The sequence below is a fragment of the Leptosomus discolor genome, chromosome 26 (assembly GCF_034619465.1).
Source record: "Leptosomus discolor isolate bLepDis1 chromosome 26, bLepDis1.hap2, whole genome shotgun sequence".
Classification (NCBI taxonomy): domain Eukaryota; kingdom Metazoa; phylum Chordata; class Aves; order Leptosomiformes; family Leptosomidae; genus Leptosomus; species Leptosomus discolor.
The window spans coordinates 982,965-997,020 of record NC_141416.1 but is presented as its reverse complement, the minus strand read 5'-3'; the positions used below and the strand labels follow the sequence as shown (position 1 = coordinate 997,020).

At 55.3% G+C, this 14,056-nt stretch overlaps 2 protein-coding genes across 2 annotated transcripts; both read left to right on the top strand.

Annotated features, from left to right (window-relative positions):
• Positions 1-2,662: 2,662 nt before the first annotated feature.
• LOC104354922 (protein S100-A8-like) lies at positions 2,663-3,454 on the top strand. The gene is made up of 2 exons (XM_009961970.2): positions 2,663-2,863; positions 3,290-3,454. Exons 1-2 carry the CDS (start codon positions 2,663-2,665, stop codon positions 3,452-3,454), a joined length of 366 nt encoding a protein of 121 aa, XP_009960272.2.
• Positions 3,455-6,930: 3,476 nt separating this feature from the next.
• Positions 6,931-8,534, top strand: LOC104354921 (protein MRP-126). The gene is made up of 3 exons (XM_009961969.2): positions 6,931-6,986; positions 7,608-7,766; positions 8,194-8,534. Exons 1-3 carry the CDS (start codon positions 6,978-6,980, stop codon positions 8,389-8,391), a joined length of 366 nt encoding a protein of 121 aa, XP_009960271.1. The 5' UTR covers positions 6,931-6,977; the 3' UTR covers positions 8,392-8,534.
• The last annotated feature ends 5,522 nt before the right edge of the window (positions 8,535-14,056 follow it).

The window sequence follows — 14,056 nt, the reverse complement described above, 5'->3', positions numbered from 1 at the left end:
CCCTTCGCCTCAGCAGACAGAGGGGTGCATAGCACCCCATCACGCTGGGAAGGTCCCTGGGTAGGGGCGGGCGGTGGCTGCACAAGAACGTCCTCAACCCTGGTTCTCTCAGCCCCTCTTTGCACCAGCTCCGGGACACGTCAGGGGCGAAGCACAGCCAGGGACTTCTTCCCCGGGTGGCCGCCAAGACCCAGCTCCGGAGCTGGGGGTGCAGCATCCTGGGGGGGCACACGCAATGCTTTTGCAACCTGCAAAGCAGCAGGCGCTTGCCTTGCAAGCCCTGGCACGGCAGAGAATGAGGCCAAGGGGGTCTGGAGAGCTTGTGTTAACTCTGCACAATGAAGTTGGATGGTTTTTTTTTAGCGTGGGGCAACAGCCCGCCGAGTCACGGCACATTTACAGGCCACTGCAGGCTCCTGGGGAGCAGAAACACGAGCGGGAAAGAGCTCCTGTGTCTGCCAGTGTCTGTGCACTGAGTGGGAAACCCTCAGGCTCAGGAGGCTCTGACGTTTCCAACATCAGCTGAAACCAGAAGCCTGTCCTGTGTGAAACTGAGCTGCAAAAGGAAACTTGTGACTATCGTGTGGTTATCTGCACTCAATGACACAGGTGATGGCTCTCTGGCTCCACAATTTTGCCGTTGGGGAGAAGCCCTTGTCCCCCAGAGGCAGGTGTTAGTCACAGTCCTGACAGGGCACCCCCGTATCACTTGGGCATCACCGGCCGCCTCCCCTACAGGTTTTGGGGAACACCGCTGGGAAAGATGGGAATTCAGAGCCCACAGGTGTGTGCGTGGGGACTACGCAAGTGCCCAGGTCAAAACCCAGCCTCAGCTGATACTTTGCAAGGCCAGCTGGGGAATGAGGATGCAGTTTTGGATTGCTGACAGTCCCTAATGAGTGGAGCAGGAAAACAAAAAAAGCAAAGTGAGTCAGGGATACCAGAATAAATCTCATGCAACCGTTCTTGATACTGCCCCCAGGACACGCAAGACGCATCCTCAAACAAGAATAGTTACCCTTTTGTTCTTCTGTTCCAACCCTCTTCCTGGAGCCTATTGTCTTATTTTTACATCTTTTTACAGTCTCTTCATTCTTCTGATACCGGTTCTGCTAACGCAAGACGGGTGGCACAAAGGTGACTTGCAAAATACTCGCTAGTTACTACTCCAATCAGGAAAGACCCTGACCTCCGATTTTCTTGTTTTATGCCCAGTTTCCTCCACAGAGTTTCTGGAGCAAGAGGAAAGGTCTGCTGCAAGTTCTGTGAAAAGAAAGTAATGGAAAATACTCCGGAAAACAATTTATTAAAAGGTAGATGCTGCCTTCATCTTTGTTAGTGTTCAACCAGTATCGTGGAAAAAGAGAGATCACATTAAAAACAACTGAGGGACAAAGTTACCCACTTCTCTCTGAAACAGCCCATCTTTCTTCTACACTGACATGCAAGCACACAAAATTTTCAGCACATTGCAGAACTTACAGAGTTTTGGCAAGTTCCACCGAGATGGACTTGCCCTTTACACTCACGTTGAGGTGCAAGAGGACACCCAGTGTTTTTCCCATTCTTTGCCCAGCACACAAGCAGCTCAGCCCTGTTGGAGGTGATGGTGGGGTGGAAGGACAGCATTTCCAAAGCCCAGTGCGTGCAACCAGGTGTGTGCAGAGGTATGAGACAGGGAGGGGTTCAGAAGTTCCCACCTTGCAATTTCCAGGTACGGGAAATCTTAACTCAAGCTGTTTCTTGCAGCAGGTGTGTCACCATCTCTGATGAAAGAGGACCTCAGACATGTATAAAAGGGCTGCCCAGGCTCTCAGATCACTGCTACAGATCCATCCTCTGCAAACCCTCCTTGGACACAAGGGTAAGTAACACCGCGATGGTTCTTGCAGGAAATGAGATGAGGGACTAAGGATTTTGAATACGGCACTTTGTGCCGTGCCTGTTTTATTCCAGGGTGATTCTTTCTGCTTGGGGCAGGGTAGGAGGCTGGTTTTGGGTACAACGAGACAAGTATAAATTAATGGCACTTCTGTGCCATCTTTAGTGGAGGTGTTGTTGTTTCCACTGTCAAGGGGAGAGCCCTTTGGGGGTGTCACCTGCATGGTGGAACCCAACAGAGAGCAGGGGCTCAGTGCTCAGTGTCTGCAGTGAAAAGGTGAGGAGAGGGGGATTCGCAGAGAGAGGAGGAGGAGGTCAGGCAGAGGCTGCAATGGAGCCTGTACCTGAACCGTGCTCCCTGCCTTAAAGTCATCCTTGCTGTCAGATACATGACTACAGCCTGATGAGGTTGTCTAACTTGCCTGACAAATGCCTCCAGGTCAGTAAAAACAAGCCACTTCTTGGGCAAAGCGAAAGTTGGAGGTGGTTGGGCGATGCTGTAAAAAACTGTATTCCTAAAACCACTTATTACCACCTGCTCAGCGCCGAGGAGCCGCCGACTGCCGCCGGGCGCGCTGGGCACTGCTGGCTTGCTCAGCCCTGGTGAGATGAGGCTGCGGGTGCAGATCTCTTGCTAGGCTGGGGAGGTGCAGTGCAACCCCCCCTTGGGGTGTCTGGGGTGGGGGCCATGAGCATGGCGCTGGCGTGCCCGATTTTTGATGCGTCTCAAGGCTTTGAGATTTCTCCACACAGTTTCTACAGGTACCTCAAGAGCTCAGCCATGTCTGCAAGCACCCGGACCCCAACCACCCTTCCCAAGACTCAGCAGTTCCCTGGAAACTGCACACTCGAGAGTGCCCTCAAAACCATTGTGGATGTCTACCACCGTTACAGCATCCGGGAGGGCCAGCTCGACCTCCTCAACTTCAATGACTTCAAGACGCTGCTGACTGAGCAGGCACCGACCTTCCTGCAAGCCTGTGTGAGTGCCACAGGAGCTGCGTTGTGCTCCCTGGAGGGATGCTCTCCTCAGGGGATTGTGGCAGGGATAAGGCTGAGGTTGCCTCCAGGGATGCTCCTGGGGGAATGGGGTGCCATCCCCACCATGGCTGTGGTCCACAGAGTGGGTTTCTGTGATCAGACCCAGCTTGTCCATGTGCTGGGGGGCCACCCATGCTCACCCCTCCTGCCACTGCAGGGGTATAGAGCAGCCAAAGGGGCTTGGGACAAGAGTCCGTCCATCTGGGGTTTTAACTAGGGGCTACCTGCAAGGTAGGATAGGGTCACAATCATCCTGCAGCTTCCAAACTCTTCCCAGGGCATGCTAAATAAAGCTCTCTTGGTTTCCACCAGTGGGTGTGCAGCCCAGGGAGGAGGCGTGCTAACATATCCTGTCCCCCAATTTCAGGGCAGGAACCATCCCGAATACCTGAACAAGCTCTTCAAAGAGACAGACTTAAATAAGGACAAGGACCTGACTTTCGAGGAGTTCACCATCGTCCTGGCCAAGCTCACAGATGATGCCCATCGCATCAGCCACTCTGATGACCGCTGTACGCCAGACAAGGATTGAGTCTCCATGCACGACCCATGTAAAACTCAGAGGGGGTTGCTTGTAGGAATTGGGCTCTGGCTGCTTTCTGTCTGCTTGGATCACTCATGTTTGTGAGACAATAAAGCATCACTTGAAGTTCACTGAGTCCTTCCTGTCTCAGCACCCCCTTTTGCATCCATCTCATGGACGTGGAGAGTGGGCACTGGCTGCAGTGAACATGTGGTCCTGCTGGAGCTGTGGGGTACAGGCTAGCCTAAAGGAGGTACCCATAGAGCAAGAGGCTTATGACAGAGAAGCCGTGAGTGGGCAAGAGCTGTATTGCTCAGTGTCTGGTCTGAGCCAAGAGGGCTGGACTGATGGGTTAGGAGGGTACTCACGGCCAGAACATCAGTGCAAGACAGTACCTGAGCTCTGCAAGGGTTTTAACCATCAGCTGCAATAAATAGCAATCGTATTAGATGTTTTTCTCCTGGCAGAGGAAGTTTCCTGCATAGACTGGGAAGAGCAAAGCCAGCCTAGCTTTGGGGAAGCACCTCCTGTTGTTCAGACCATCCTCATCCAGCTTTTTCCCCTTTGGCCATGATGCCAAGTGTGTCTTCTGGATGTAGAATCACCTGTGAGCAGGAAAAATGCATTAATACCCATGACAACAGCAGTCCACAACAGAACACAGCCTTTACCACAAGAACAAGCCAGGGTGCTCTTAGGAGAAAAAAAATACAGAAGTTATCTGCATATATAGCTTCTAGGCCATCAGAAACTGAGATTTAAAATATTCTCCCTAAATCCCAACAAAACCTCAAATTTCAGAGTTTTCCCCACACGGACAAATCATCCGGAGTGCTCCCTCCCAACCCTGCTTAATCACTTGCCACCCAGCCAAGATGAAACACCCGGATGGTTTCCATCTCAGAGTTTTGCACCAGTAAAATATTGTCACCAAAACCCTGACAGGCTCCAGCAGAGCACAAGGATCTTGTCCCTGGCTGAGCCATCTGGGAGATGTCTTGCAGCACAAACAAACTGTTTCTGGGTGCTAAATACATCGTAATCCAGCTCTTTTCCTCACCAAACACACAGGTACCACCACCCCAAGGGGCTGAGCAGGCAGCTGCCCCAGCACAAGCAAAACCAATGCTTTGCATGTTGCAGCGCAGGCAGGAAGGGCAAGTGCATTGGCCGGATCCAGCCCTGCAACCTGCCAGAGCTCCAAGAGGGCTTGGAGAGGGTCCAGCACCCCGCAGCAGTTGTGCCGTGCCTACGCGGGCAGCAGAGCTGGCTCTCAGCACTTTCAGGCTGGACCAAGGTGGTGCCTGCCAAGCAGCTGAGCTTGTAGCTGTTTGATATGGCTGAGGCACGTGCGAATGCTTTTTGGCTTGAGCTAAAGGACTGGGAAACCCTTTTCCCTGCAGCTCCAGGAGAAGAAAACCTCTAGGCTGTCCCAGCTCCCATGGTGGCTGCTCATGCCAGGTCACAGTTGGAGCATCGCTGGCCTGAAGATGCTCAAAGGTGCTCAGTAGCCGGGCCTGACGAGTGTTCCCCCAGGCTTTCCCAAGCTAAAACCATGTCTAGCAACCGGAACATATGTCCTGTCCTGATCACGCAATAAAACCTGCTGTGAAACGCTGCAAAGCAGACAGTGACAAACCCTGCTCTGCCCTCTTCCCGCATCAGCCAGCCACTTGCCTGTAAACGTGTATTTTGAAAGAGTTTTGCAACCTTTGTCAAGCCCGGGGTGCCCTGCCAGGGCTCAAGTCCTTAGGGCACAACCAACCCCAGTCACCACAAACCAGATCTTTCACTTGCCATGACTACCGGGCTGCTTGTGCGCTGTCTGATGCCCGCTTCCCACCCCTTCCCCTCTGCAGCTCCAGCAAGCAGATGCTTGCTCAACCCCGGTGGCCTTCCTGCCAGGATTGCAGCTCGCTGCAGCCGCTTCAGCATGGCTTACGGGCACGGCTGGACAGGGTGGCTCTACCTGCAAGGAGACCTGCAGAGCCAGGCAAGAAGTTGTGCTAGCACACGTTCCTGTGACCCTAAGCACTACCCCGACTCCCGGGTCGCACTGGCATTTAAAACTCAAATCCCTGGGGTCTCATCCCTGCTGCCTTGTGGGCACATCTGAGGGTCAAGCCACCATCCCTCTTTGGAAATCCCTGGCCTATCCCACACCCCAGAACCCATCCTTGCTCTTCCCCACCTCCAGGTTGATAAAGTGACCCAAAGTACCGTTTCCTGAAATCGCTACGAAATTCTGCCACTGAGCAGACGGTCCCTGACGCCCTGTTGCGAAATGCCCCGGCCCTTCTCCAGCTGTTTCGTGCACCAAAGCACCCCTGTTGTGAAACGCGGTGCATCCCCACCAGTGAGGGCTGGAGTCTGTGTGGCCACTGCGTGTGAACCGGGGCTGCATCCCCAAGCAGCTCCCCGCACAGTGCCGCCCCGTATCAGCTCATCTGGAGCTTACCCCATTGTTCCTGGCCCCGTTTTGGCCTCTACTTTGTGTCTGAGATTAGTGTCATGTTTGGCAGGTTAATCCCCCAAACAAGTCAGCTGAATCAGCAGGCAGAGAGCATTTTAATGAAGAAGCACTGGAAAATCTCGTTTTGCTCCTGATCTTGCCTGCTCGGAGCCAAAGCGCCTGCGCTGGGTCTCTGCAACACAGAAACAACAACAACAAAAAAGAGAAGCCACAAAGCCAGGACACAATCCTAAAAAATAAAAATACACCTTTCAGCCACACCTGCTCCCCACAGCTCAGAGCATACCTTGGGTGGGGAGAAACCACCCTTGGCACAGGCTGTCGCTAACCAGAGGAGATGAAATGAAGTTCACGGAGCCCCACCTTGTATTATTTGTCTCGCACAAAGAGCGGCTTGCTGCAGGCAGGGGATGGCTCCCCAGCACCGGGGCACTGCCCTCAGCACCAGCTCTGTCCCTGTGTCACGCAGGCGACCCTGGCCATGCTGGCAGTGCTGGGCTGTGTGAAGCAGTGGGACAGTGGGGTGCTTTTAGGTGCACAGGACCCTGTGGTGCTTGTGTGCACCAGGTCTGCAAGGCTGGGGACACTACAGGGCCAAGCAGTGGTGGCTCGCTGGAGAAGTGCAGGCGTGATGCTGTGGATCCCCTTTGCCTTGTGGCATGAAGACCCCCCCTATGGAGGAGAGTAGAGCAGGTGAAATCGAAGAAGCCAAAGGGGAATGGACTTCTGTTGGGAGCTGATGGAGAATTGCAGCCCCAATAGCCAAGGTGGAGGGGACCCAACTGCAGGGACATGGCCGTGCCCTGGCCACCTCCCTGCCACCCAGCCAGGGTACGTGACACACCGACCTTGCGGGAAAAGCCACAGAGACCCCTTTTAAGGAACTAGCCTGGAACCTTAAGCAATGCACAAGTATGTCATGAAGATGGACTGGAATTGGATGAAACAGAGACATTTCACAACCGGTGGAGTGGCACAGGAAGATGGCCAGGCTATAAGAGATGCCACATTCAGGACCAGCCCCACTCCAGCCCGAGTGGATCTCGCTTCTTTGCCAAGATGAGCAAGGCAAGTCAATGGTGACGCGGGCATTTAAGGTCTCCATGCTCTTTCCTAGGTGCCGGTTGGGCCCTCAGCAGTGCAAGGACCCTCAGGGAGCCTCTCCTCGTGTGAGCTGCCGTCAGTTGCTGGCGGAGGAGAACCACCTCCGTTCAGGCTCATCCGAGCACAACCCACAAGGAGAGATGTCTCCTCCTGGAAGAGGTTCCCCACAGCACAGTCCGACCACCGAAGGGGCTCCTGGACATCAGATCTCATACTCTGTGTCTCTACTGAAGATCTTGCAGTGCCACCAGCTGTTTTGGGAGCCTTGCTCCAACAGTGCCTGACTTACAGAAGGCACAGGCACATTTTGGGGAGGGGGGGGAAATCAGCTCTCAGCTATTATCTATACTTGCACATCCCAGAGCAGAAGCAGGCGGAGGCTGCAACCCCTTTCAGTCTCTTTTGGCTTGCAGATAAGAGAAAATTCAAAACAAACAGCTTAAATTCCAACCCCCCCCCAGATGACTGAACAAAACCAGGCCATGAGTGAAGCAGGCGGCTGTACCGGAGCTCCGCTGGTTTACATCAGGCTTCCCCATCTATCGTGGCTCCTGACATTTCTCCGTGTAACTGTTTCTCTTCCAGACCTCCCAGACCCAGGGACCGCTCTCCGAGCTGGAGAGGGCCATGGATGTCATCATTGATGTCTTCCACCAGTACTCAAGACGGGAGGGGGACAGAGACACCCTGACCAAGGCGGAGCTGAAGCTCCTGATTGAGAAGCAGCTTGCAAACTACCTGAGGGTGAGTGGAGTCAAAGCAGGGTTTCCTGTGGCCCACAGCGGGAGGGAGCTGGGCTGGACCCCATTGCCTGAATATCTCCAAGATCTGCATTCACCCCCTTCCCACTCTGCTCTCCTGACCCAACACCTTCTGCCCAGACCCTCCTTGTCTAACTGTCACTTTCCAAACATGCTCCATAAAGACAGACGAAGCCTTCGTCAGTCTCCACGTTGCAGGGTGTCCTTGCAGTGGTGCTAGTCTGTTGCTCTCTGGTTGCTTTATCGCTGTGGGCAAATCATTGCTGTACCCAAAGCAACGGGTGATGATGGCACAAGGATGGAACGACTCCTAACACCAGGCTATTGGGGATCTGGGAGCTGGGAGCGAGGCTGGGGAGAGACTTGAGCTGTGAATGAGGGGACTTTCCCCTCACCCTGTCCCTTTGCAGCATGTGAACAACAAGACCACCATCGACCAAATCATGAAGGACCTCGATATCAACAAGGATGCGCAGATCAGCTTCTGCGAGACGATGTTGCTGGTCACCCGTGTGACCATTGCTACCCACGAACACCTCCATGATGTCGAGGACCAGCAGCAGCAGCAACAACAGCAGCAGCAGCACAAACACCAACACCATCACTGAGGCGGGCTGCGATCCCTGGCCAAAGGCACTCGTGCAACCCCTGGCTTTCTCCCCTCCATCCCTCTCTGCCCACTTCCCTCCTTTCCTTTCTCCAAGTTTGATGGTTTTGCTGCCAAATAAAGATTTGCTCTGAGGCTGTGAAAGCTCTTCTCTGTGTCTGCATGGGTTTTCCTCAAGGCAAGTCCTGCACCTCACTTTCTCCCAGCATGGCTTTAAACCAGGCAAATCCACCTCGGAGACAGGCTGCAGGTTCTCAAGGGTGAGGTAGATGCCTGAGGAGAGCAGGGTTCGTTGCAGTGGCTGCTCACAATACTCCTTACATTATAATGTGCTCCATGGGTCAGGGAAGGTGGTATAATTTGACAGGTCTTTTCATTTCCAACTAGAAAAAACCCCTTGTTTTGGCCTGAAAACAGTGCACAACTCCTAGGACTGTGCTGTGGTGGTTGGCAAGAGCTGGAAGGAAGGATGGAGGTGGATGAGTACTCTTTTCTAGAGGAGCACCCTTTTTAGGGCACTTGTGCTCTGCAGGGCCCTGGCATGGGGCTGGAAGGGAGCTGGGGGATCGATGCATTTAGTTTTAGTGCTACAGCCAGTGGTGGGGTCTGGATGCTGGGTTTTGTGTGGACGAGAACTGACAACAACCCCAACTCCTCACTCAGTTTGCACTGAGGAGGTGTCAGTTATTAATAGATGTTTTCCAGAGTGGGTGGCTGGAAACGCCTGTGATGCTGCTGAGCAGCCTCCCACCGTGCGTGCTCAGAGCCTGATTTGCAAACGCCTTTTGGAGAGGGGAAGGAGGAACAGTTGTGGTTTCCTAAGGGTGAGCCAAAGCTCTGAAATCACCCTGCTCTCTGAAGGAACCTGCCACAAGCTTCCCCAAACCAGCAGCGCTAAAGCAAGCCCCCTGGTTAACACAAGACTGCCACAAGCTTGCTTCACCACTGCTGGTCAGGTTGCTTCAGCTTCCTTTGGAGTCAGTTTTGACATCTGAAGCGTCAAACACCTTTGTATAAAGTAAAAACTGCTGCCGGGACCAGAGTCCTCTCAGCTCTGCCTGAGCCTGCACAGGGCAGCAGGTGCCCTCTGGAGCCTGATCCTGCACCCAGCACCCAATTCTGCACCCCAAAATGGGTCATGCACCCCATCTTACAACACTTTAGGGGCTCTGGAGCAGGTAAGAGGCTCACACCCAAGGGAGAGAGTGGAGGTGGTTCCTTGCCACCACCCTGGCAGAGCAGAAGGCACATCACTTCCAAGAACCAAGCTGTCCCCAGGGCTGGCCCGTAAGGACATGCCCAGGTTTCAGGATAAGGATGATCTGGGTCGCTTTTGGAGCGGATCAGGTTTTCAGGAGCTCTGCACCCTGCTGGTGGGTGCTCAGCCCTTCTCCTCTCTGCAGCAGAGCGGTCTCCCCGTGCAGGGGCCAAGCACACAAATCTGGGTGCTGGGGGCACCCACAAACCACCCTGGGACCTTCCCCCGTGATCCAGGCAGGAACCAGCCTCAAAGCTCACAGTGCTGATGCAACAGGATATTTGCCAACACAGGGGGACTTTATGCTCCCCTGAAACCTGGGGCACGGGTCTCCTGTTGTGTCACCCATCGGGGGCTGTTGGACCATCACACTGGAGGTGGCAAAGAACAAACCACCGCACACCCTGAGCGCAGCAGGACCAGGACACCAGCGCAGGACCGCAAGCAAGCAGAGGCAGTGGCCAGGTGCTCCCGTAAGAGCAGAGCAATCCCCAAAGCTGTAGGCATCCTTTCCCCCCGACAGAGCTCTCAGCTCCCAGAACAGAGGAGACACCAAAGCAACACAAGCAAGAAGGTGTTGGATACACCCCAAGCGCGCTGTATCCCGTGCTGCAGAGGAATGCTTGTTCGGGCTGACAGGCAAGGTGTTCTGCTGCCCATTTGGGGAGCCTTGCTGCCCCCCGGAGCGGCTCCCCAGCAGCACCGAGCAGGAGGAGGGGGCAGCCCCCAGCTCCACCTGCCTTCACCCCCAGGTTATGAGGCAGGATGCGACCTCTGCAAGCTGAGGACCAGGCTCCTGCTGCCACCTGGTGGCTTGTGCCACCGAGGCTGTCGGGGCGGCCACCGGCCCCAGAGCAACCCGGGGAGCCCGTGGTCCTGCCCGGCTCCCCGGGAGTGCACCCCAGGGACACAGCAGCTGAGCCCACCGATCACAGGCAGATCCCCGTCCTGTGACCCCCCCATTCATCATATCCCCGATTTCTACACCACCAGCGCTGCTCGCGATAGCTAAGATTATTCTGATTTACATGTCAGAAACAAAACATGATTTTTTGGGCTAAACTGGCATCAAAAGGACATGCAGTGATTTGTAAACACCCAAAACTCTCTCACACCCTCCCTGCCCAAGCCACCACACAGTTTTGCTGGTAAGGGCTCCTTTCTTTCTCAACACAACCACATCAGCTCTTACCTGTGTCCCGTGGAGAGCAGGAGAAAGGAGAAGCACTGCAGCTCTTCCAGGGTGCAGCTCAAAGCAGCAGGCAAAGGGTGGATGCAGATAAATGTTAAATCCTCCTCCTTTCCCTGTTTGGCGGTGTTTTACCTCACATCCCTCTCCCTGAGCTTAGCCCTGGTGAGGTACAATGCTATCAGCTTGCATTTGTACCCTGCCCAGGGCCCCAGCCTAGGCTCTGCCTAAGGACTACGTCTCATCAAAATAACCTTGGGGTGGCCCTGCCACCTCCTCATACTGCTGACCCCCTCCCAAAGCTCTCAGGCTGGAGAAAAGAGGCTGAAGGCTCCAGGGCTGGGTTTTATGAAGGACTCTGCAACAAGGGGATGTGATCCAGCTGGTGCTGAGCTGTGCCTCCCAGCTGGGAGCCCGCCCAGCCCCAGCATCCCCATCCTGCCTGGTCCTCCAGCCCACCACGGACCCCCTCCATGCGTTGTTGACCTCCTCCTCCTGCTGCAGACCCCCTTCACCCCCCGCGCGGGGTCAGCAGCCCGGTGGCTGACACGGGAAAGATTGCACAACGCCCGGCGCTGTGGCAACTGGGGACTTCGACGAACCGTGCGCGTCGCATACGTTATCAGTCTAGGCGTGCTGATCGGGATGAGACACAGTGGGGTAAAACTGGTTGGTCCTGGGCTGCCGGTGGGGCCTGTGGCCACGAGCTGATCCGCTGTCACGGGCAAAGCTGAGCCCAGCGAAGCCAGCCTGACGCTGCTACGGATGGGGACGTGCTGCCGCAGGATGGCACCGTGGTGGCAGCAGGCTCGGAGGGAGTAGCCAGCGGAAGGGACTGGCTCAGAGTGATTCAGAGCAATTTTCCTCCTAATTCCCCTCATTCCCTGGGCGGATGTGCGCTAATTGGGGTGGCAGTGACGGAGGGAGGAGTGCGGTGGTTGTAGGTGCCATTGCCATGCGTTGCCCTCCCATCTTCCTCTGCAAGTGCTTCCTGCCTGGTGCAGTGGCTTCCGCACCGCCATGCCTGCCCACCCCGCAGCATCCCCTGTCCTGGGGTCCTTCCCACGCCTGGGCACGCGCTGTCCTCGTGGCAGAGTGATGCTCTTCCAAGATGGTTCGTACAGAGATGGGGTTACACCAACACAAAGCCTTAGACCCTGAGCACTTGGCCGTCGGCATGACTCCAGCCTGTGAGCAAACGCTGCTTTGCTTCTGTCTCCATCAAGGGCATGGCTGGGAGCAGCAGGCCCTCCGGCTCATGGGATAGATGTCGCGGGGACGTCTGTCTCTCTGTGGGGTCTGTGCTAAACAACCTGGCAAGGCTGTACCCCAAAAGGTTGCGGGATAAATGTGCTGCTGTCTGTGCCCAGTTGATTGGTTATCCCAAATATAGCCCTGAAATGAGTCCCCCAGGGCTGGGGCTCTCCCAAAAGCTCCAGGGGACCATAAGCTGAGAGAGCAGCCCCTGGGCTGTTCCGGCTTCCACTGAAAGCAGCCGTGCGCCGGGCAGCCTTTGCAGCAGAGGGCCTGCAGTGACTTGCTGCCTCTTGCCTCACTGTGCCAGGGTAAAATTTAGCTCTAGACCATGCTCTGCATCTCGCTCACAACCCACTTAATTGCAGGGATGTCTTGTGCTGCGCTGGCGGTGTCAGCAGCAGTACGTGGGCGGCACAGGTTGGCTCCAGCAACCCCTCCTCTCCCAAACACGCTGCTATGAACCTGGCTCTGCACGCTCCGCCTGGGAAGATTGATGCAGAACGTGATCTCATCTGGCTTCGTACCGTATCTGGCAATCTTGGGATGGTGCCTGAGCCCTTAATGAAAGCTGGCACACCCTTCATAGCAGGGAGGGTTTGTTACACCCCCTTTCCAGGTGAGCAAACCTGGGGTCATTGACTTCTCTGAGACCACACAGAGAATCGGCCGAGAGCCAGGTGTCCGTCCCTCGGCTGCCTCGCTGCAGCGTCCCCGCAGCCCCTGCGCCTTGTTCTTTCCCTGCAAGACCTGGGGCAGCCTGGCCCCATGCACAGCTTGGTGTGCTCCGGCGGCGCTGGCACAGCTTGGTGTGCTCCATCGGGGCTGGAGGGCAACCTGGCCCCATGCACAGCTCCGCTGGCTCCGTCGGGGTTGAAATGCAGCCCGGCACCGAGGCCATGCTGCTGGGACGGGCGGTGGCTGTCCCTGCCCCATCGAGATCTGTAGTAAGTGACTTTCCCACGGGAGGGAGCTCATCGCCTCGTTGGCCATGGCCATCCAGGGCTTGCATCACTGGGTGTCCCTGCACTGCTGTCACTCTTGGGAGCAGGCTGCCCTGTTTGAAAAGCAGCTCAGTGCTTTCTCCTTTCTTGCAGAAGAAACCACAGCTCTGCTGCCATTGTCCAAGCTGGGCAAACACGAGTGCAGGCTGGACCCAGTGGCAGCCCACATGAGACATGTGGGACAGCCTCAAAAATGAGATTAAAACCACTTTTTCTGCAGGAAGGTTTTTTTGTCTACGACATTTTCTAAGCGTCAGCACTGCAAAGCCCCACGAAGTCACAAATCACGTTGCTTGTACAGGAAAACAACCCTTTTGGGGGAAGTTAAAATGCAAATTTTCCTGTATGAAGAAAACCTCTGGTTAGCTGCTTTTTCTTGATGCAAGGAGACGTCTTCAGTGCAAACCCCTGTGCAACACCAGCGGAGAGCAGAGCTGCAAGCTGACCTACATACCTCTTTCCCAGGTGTGCTGGTAAACATCCTCCCCGGGGAAGGATAATGAGGGAGGCTCCCTGGGAAGTGCAGCAATGCGGAGAGGCAGCCAGAGAACAGGACTGACCGGAAGAAATCCTCACCCTCCACCCACTCCCCGCCAGCCTGCAAGGAGCTTGCAGAGAGCTGCTCCCACCAGTCCGATCTACGCCCGTCGGCTGGTTCATGCAGGTGAGCAGGGTGAGTCTCCGCTGTTTCTTTTTGTACTTGAAATGAGCTTTTATGTTTTCAGGGTCATATTGCAACCGGTCCTTCCCAGCAGGGCTCGGGGCAGCAGGGACTAAAGACACAAGCACAGGATTAGCCGCCTGGATTCCCTCCGCCCAGCCCCGAGCGTGGCGGGTGGGTAGACACGGCACTTTCCCTAGCTGCAAGAGCTGATTCATTCAACCCGACAAGTGCCTGAGATGGCTACAGGGAGCTTTGTCCTTTTAATTTAAGCAGGGAGTGGGAAAGTGGAGAAATGAA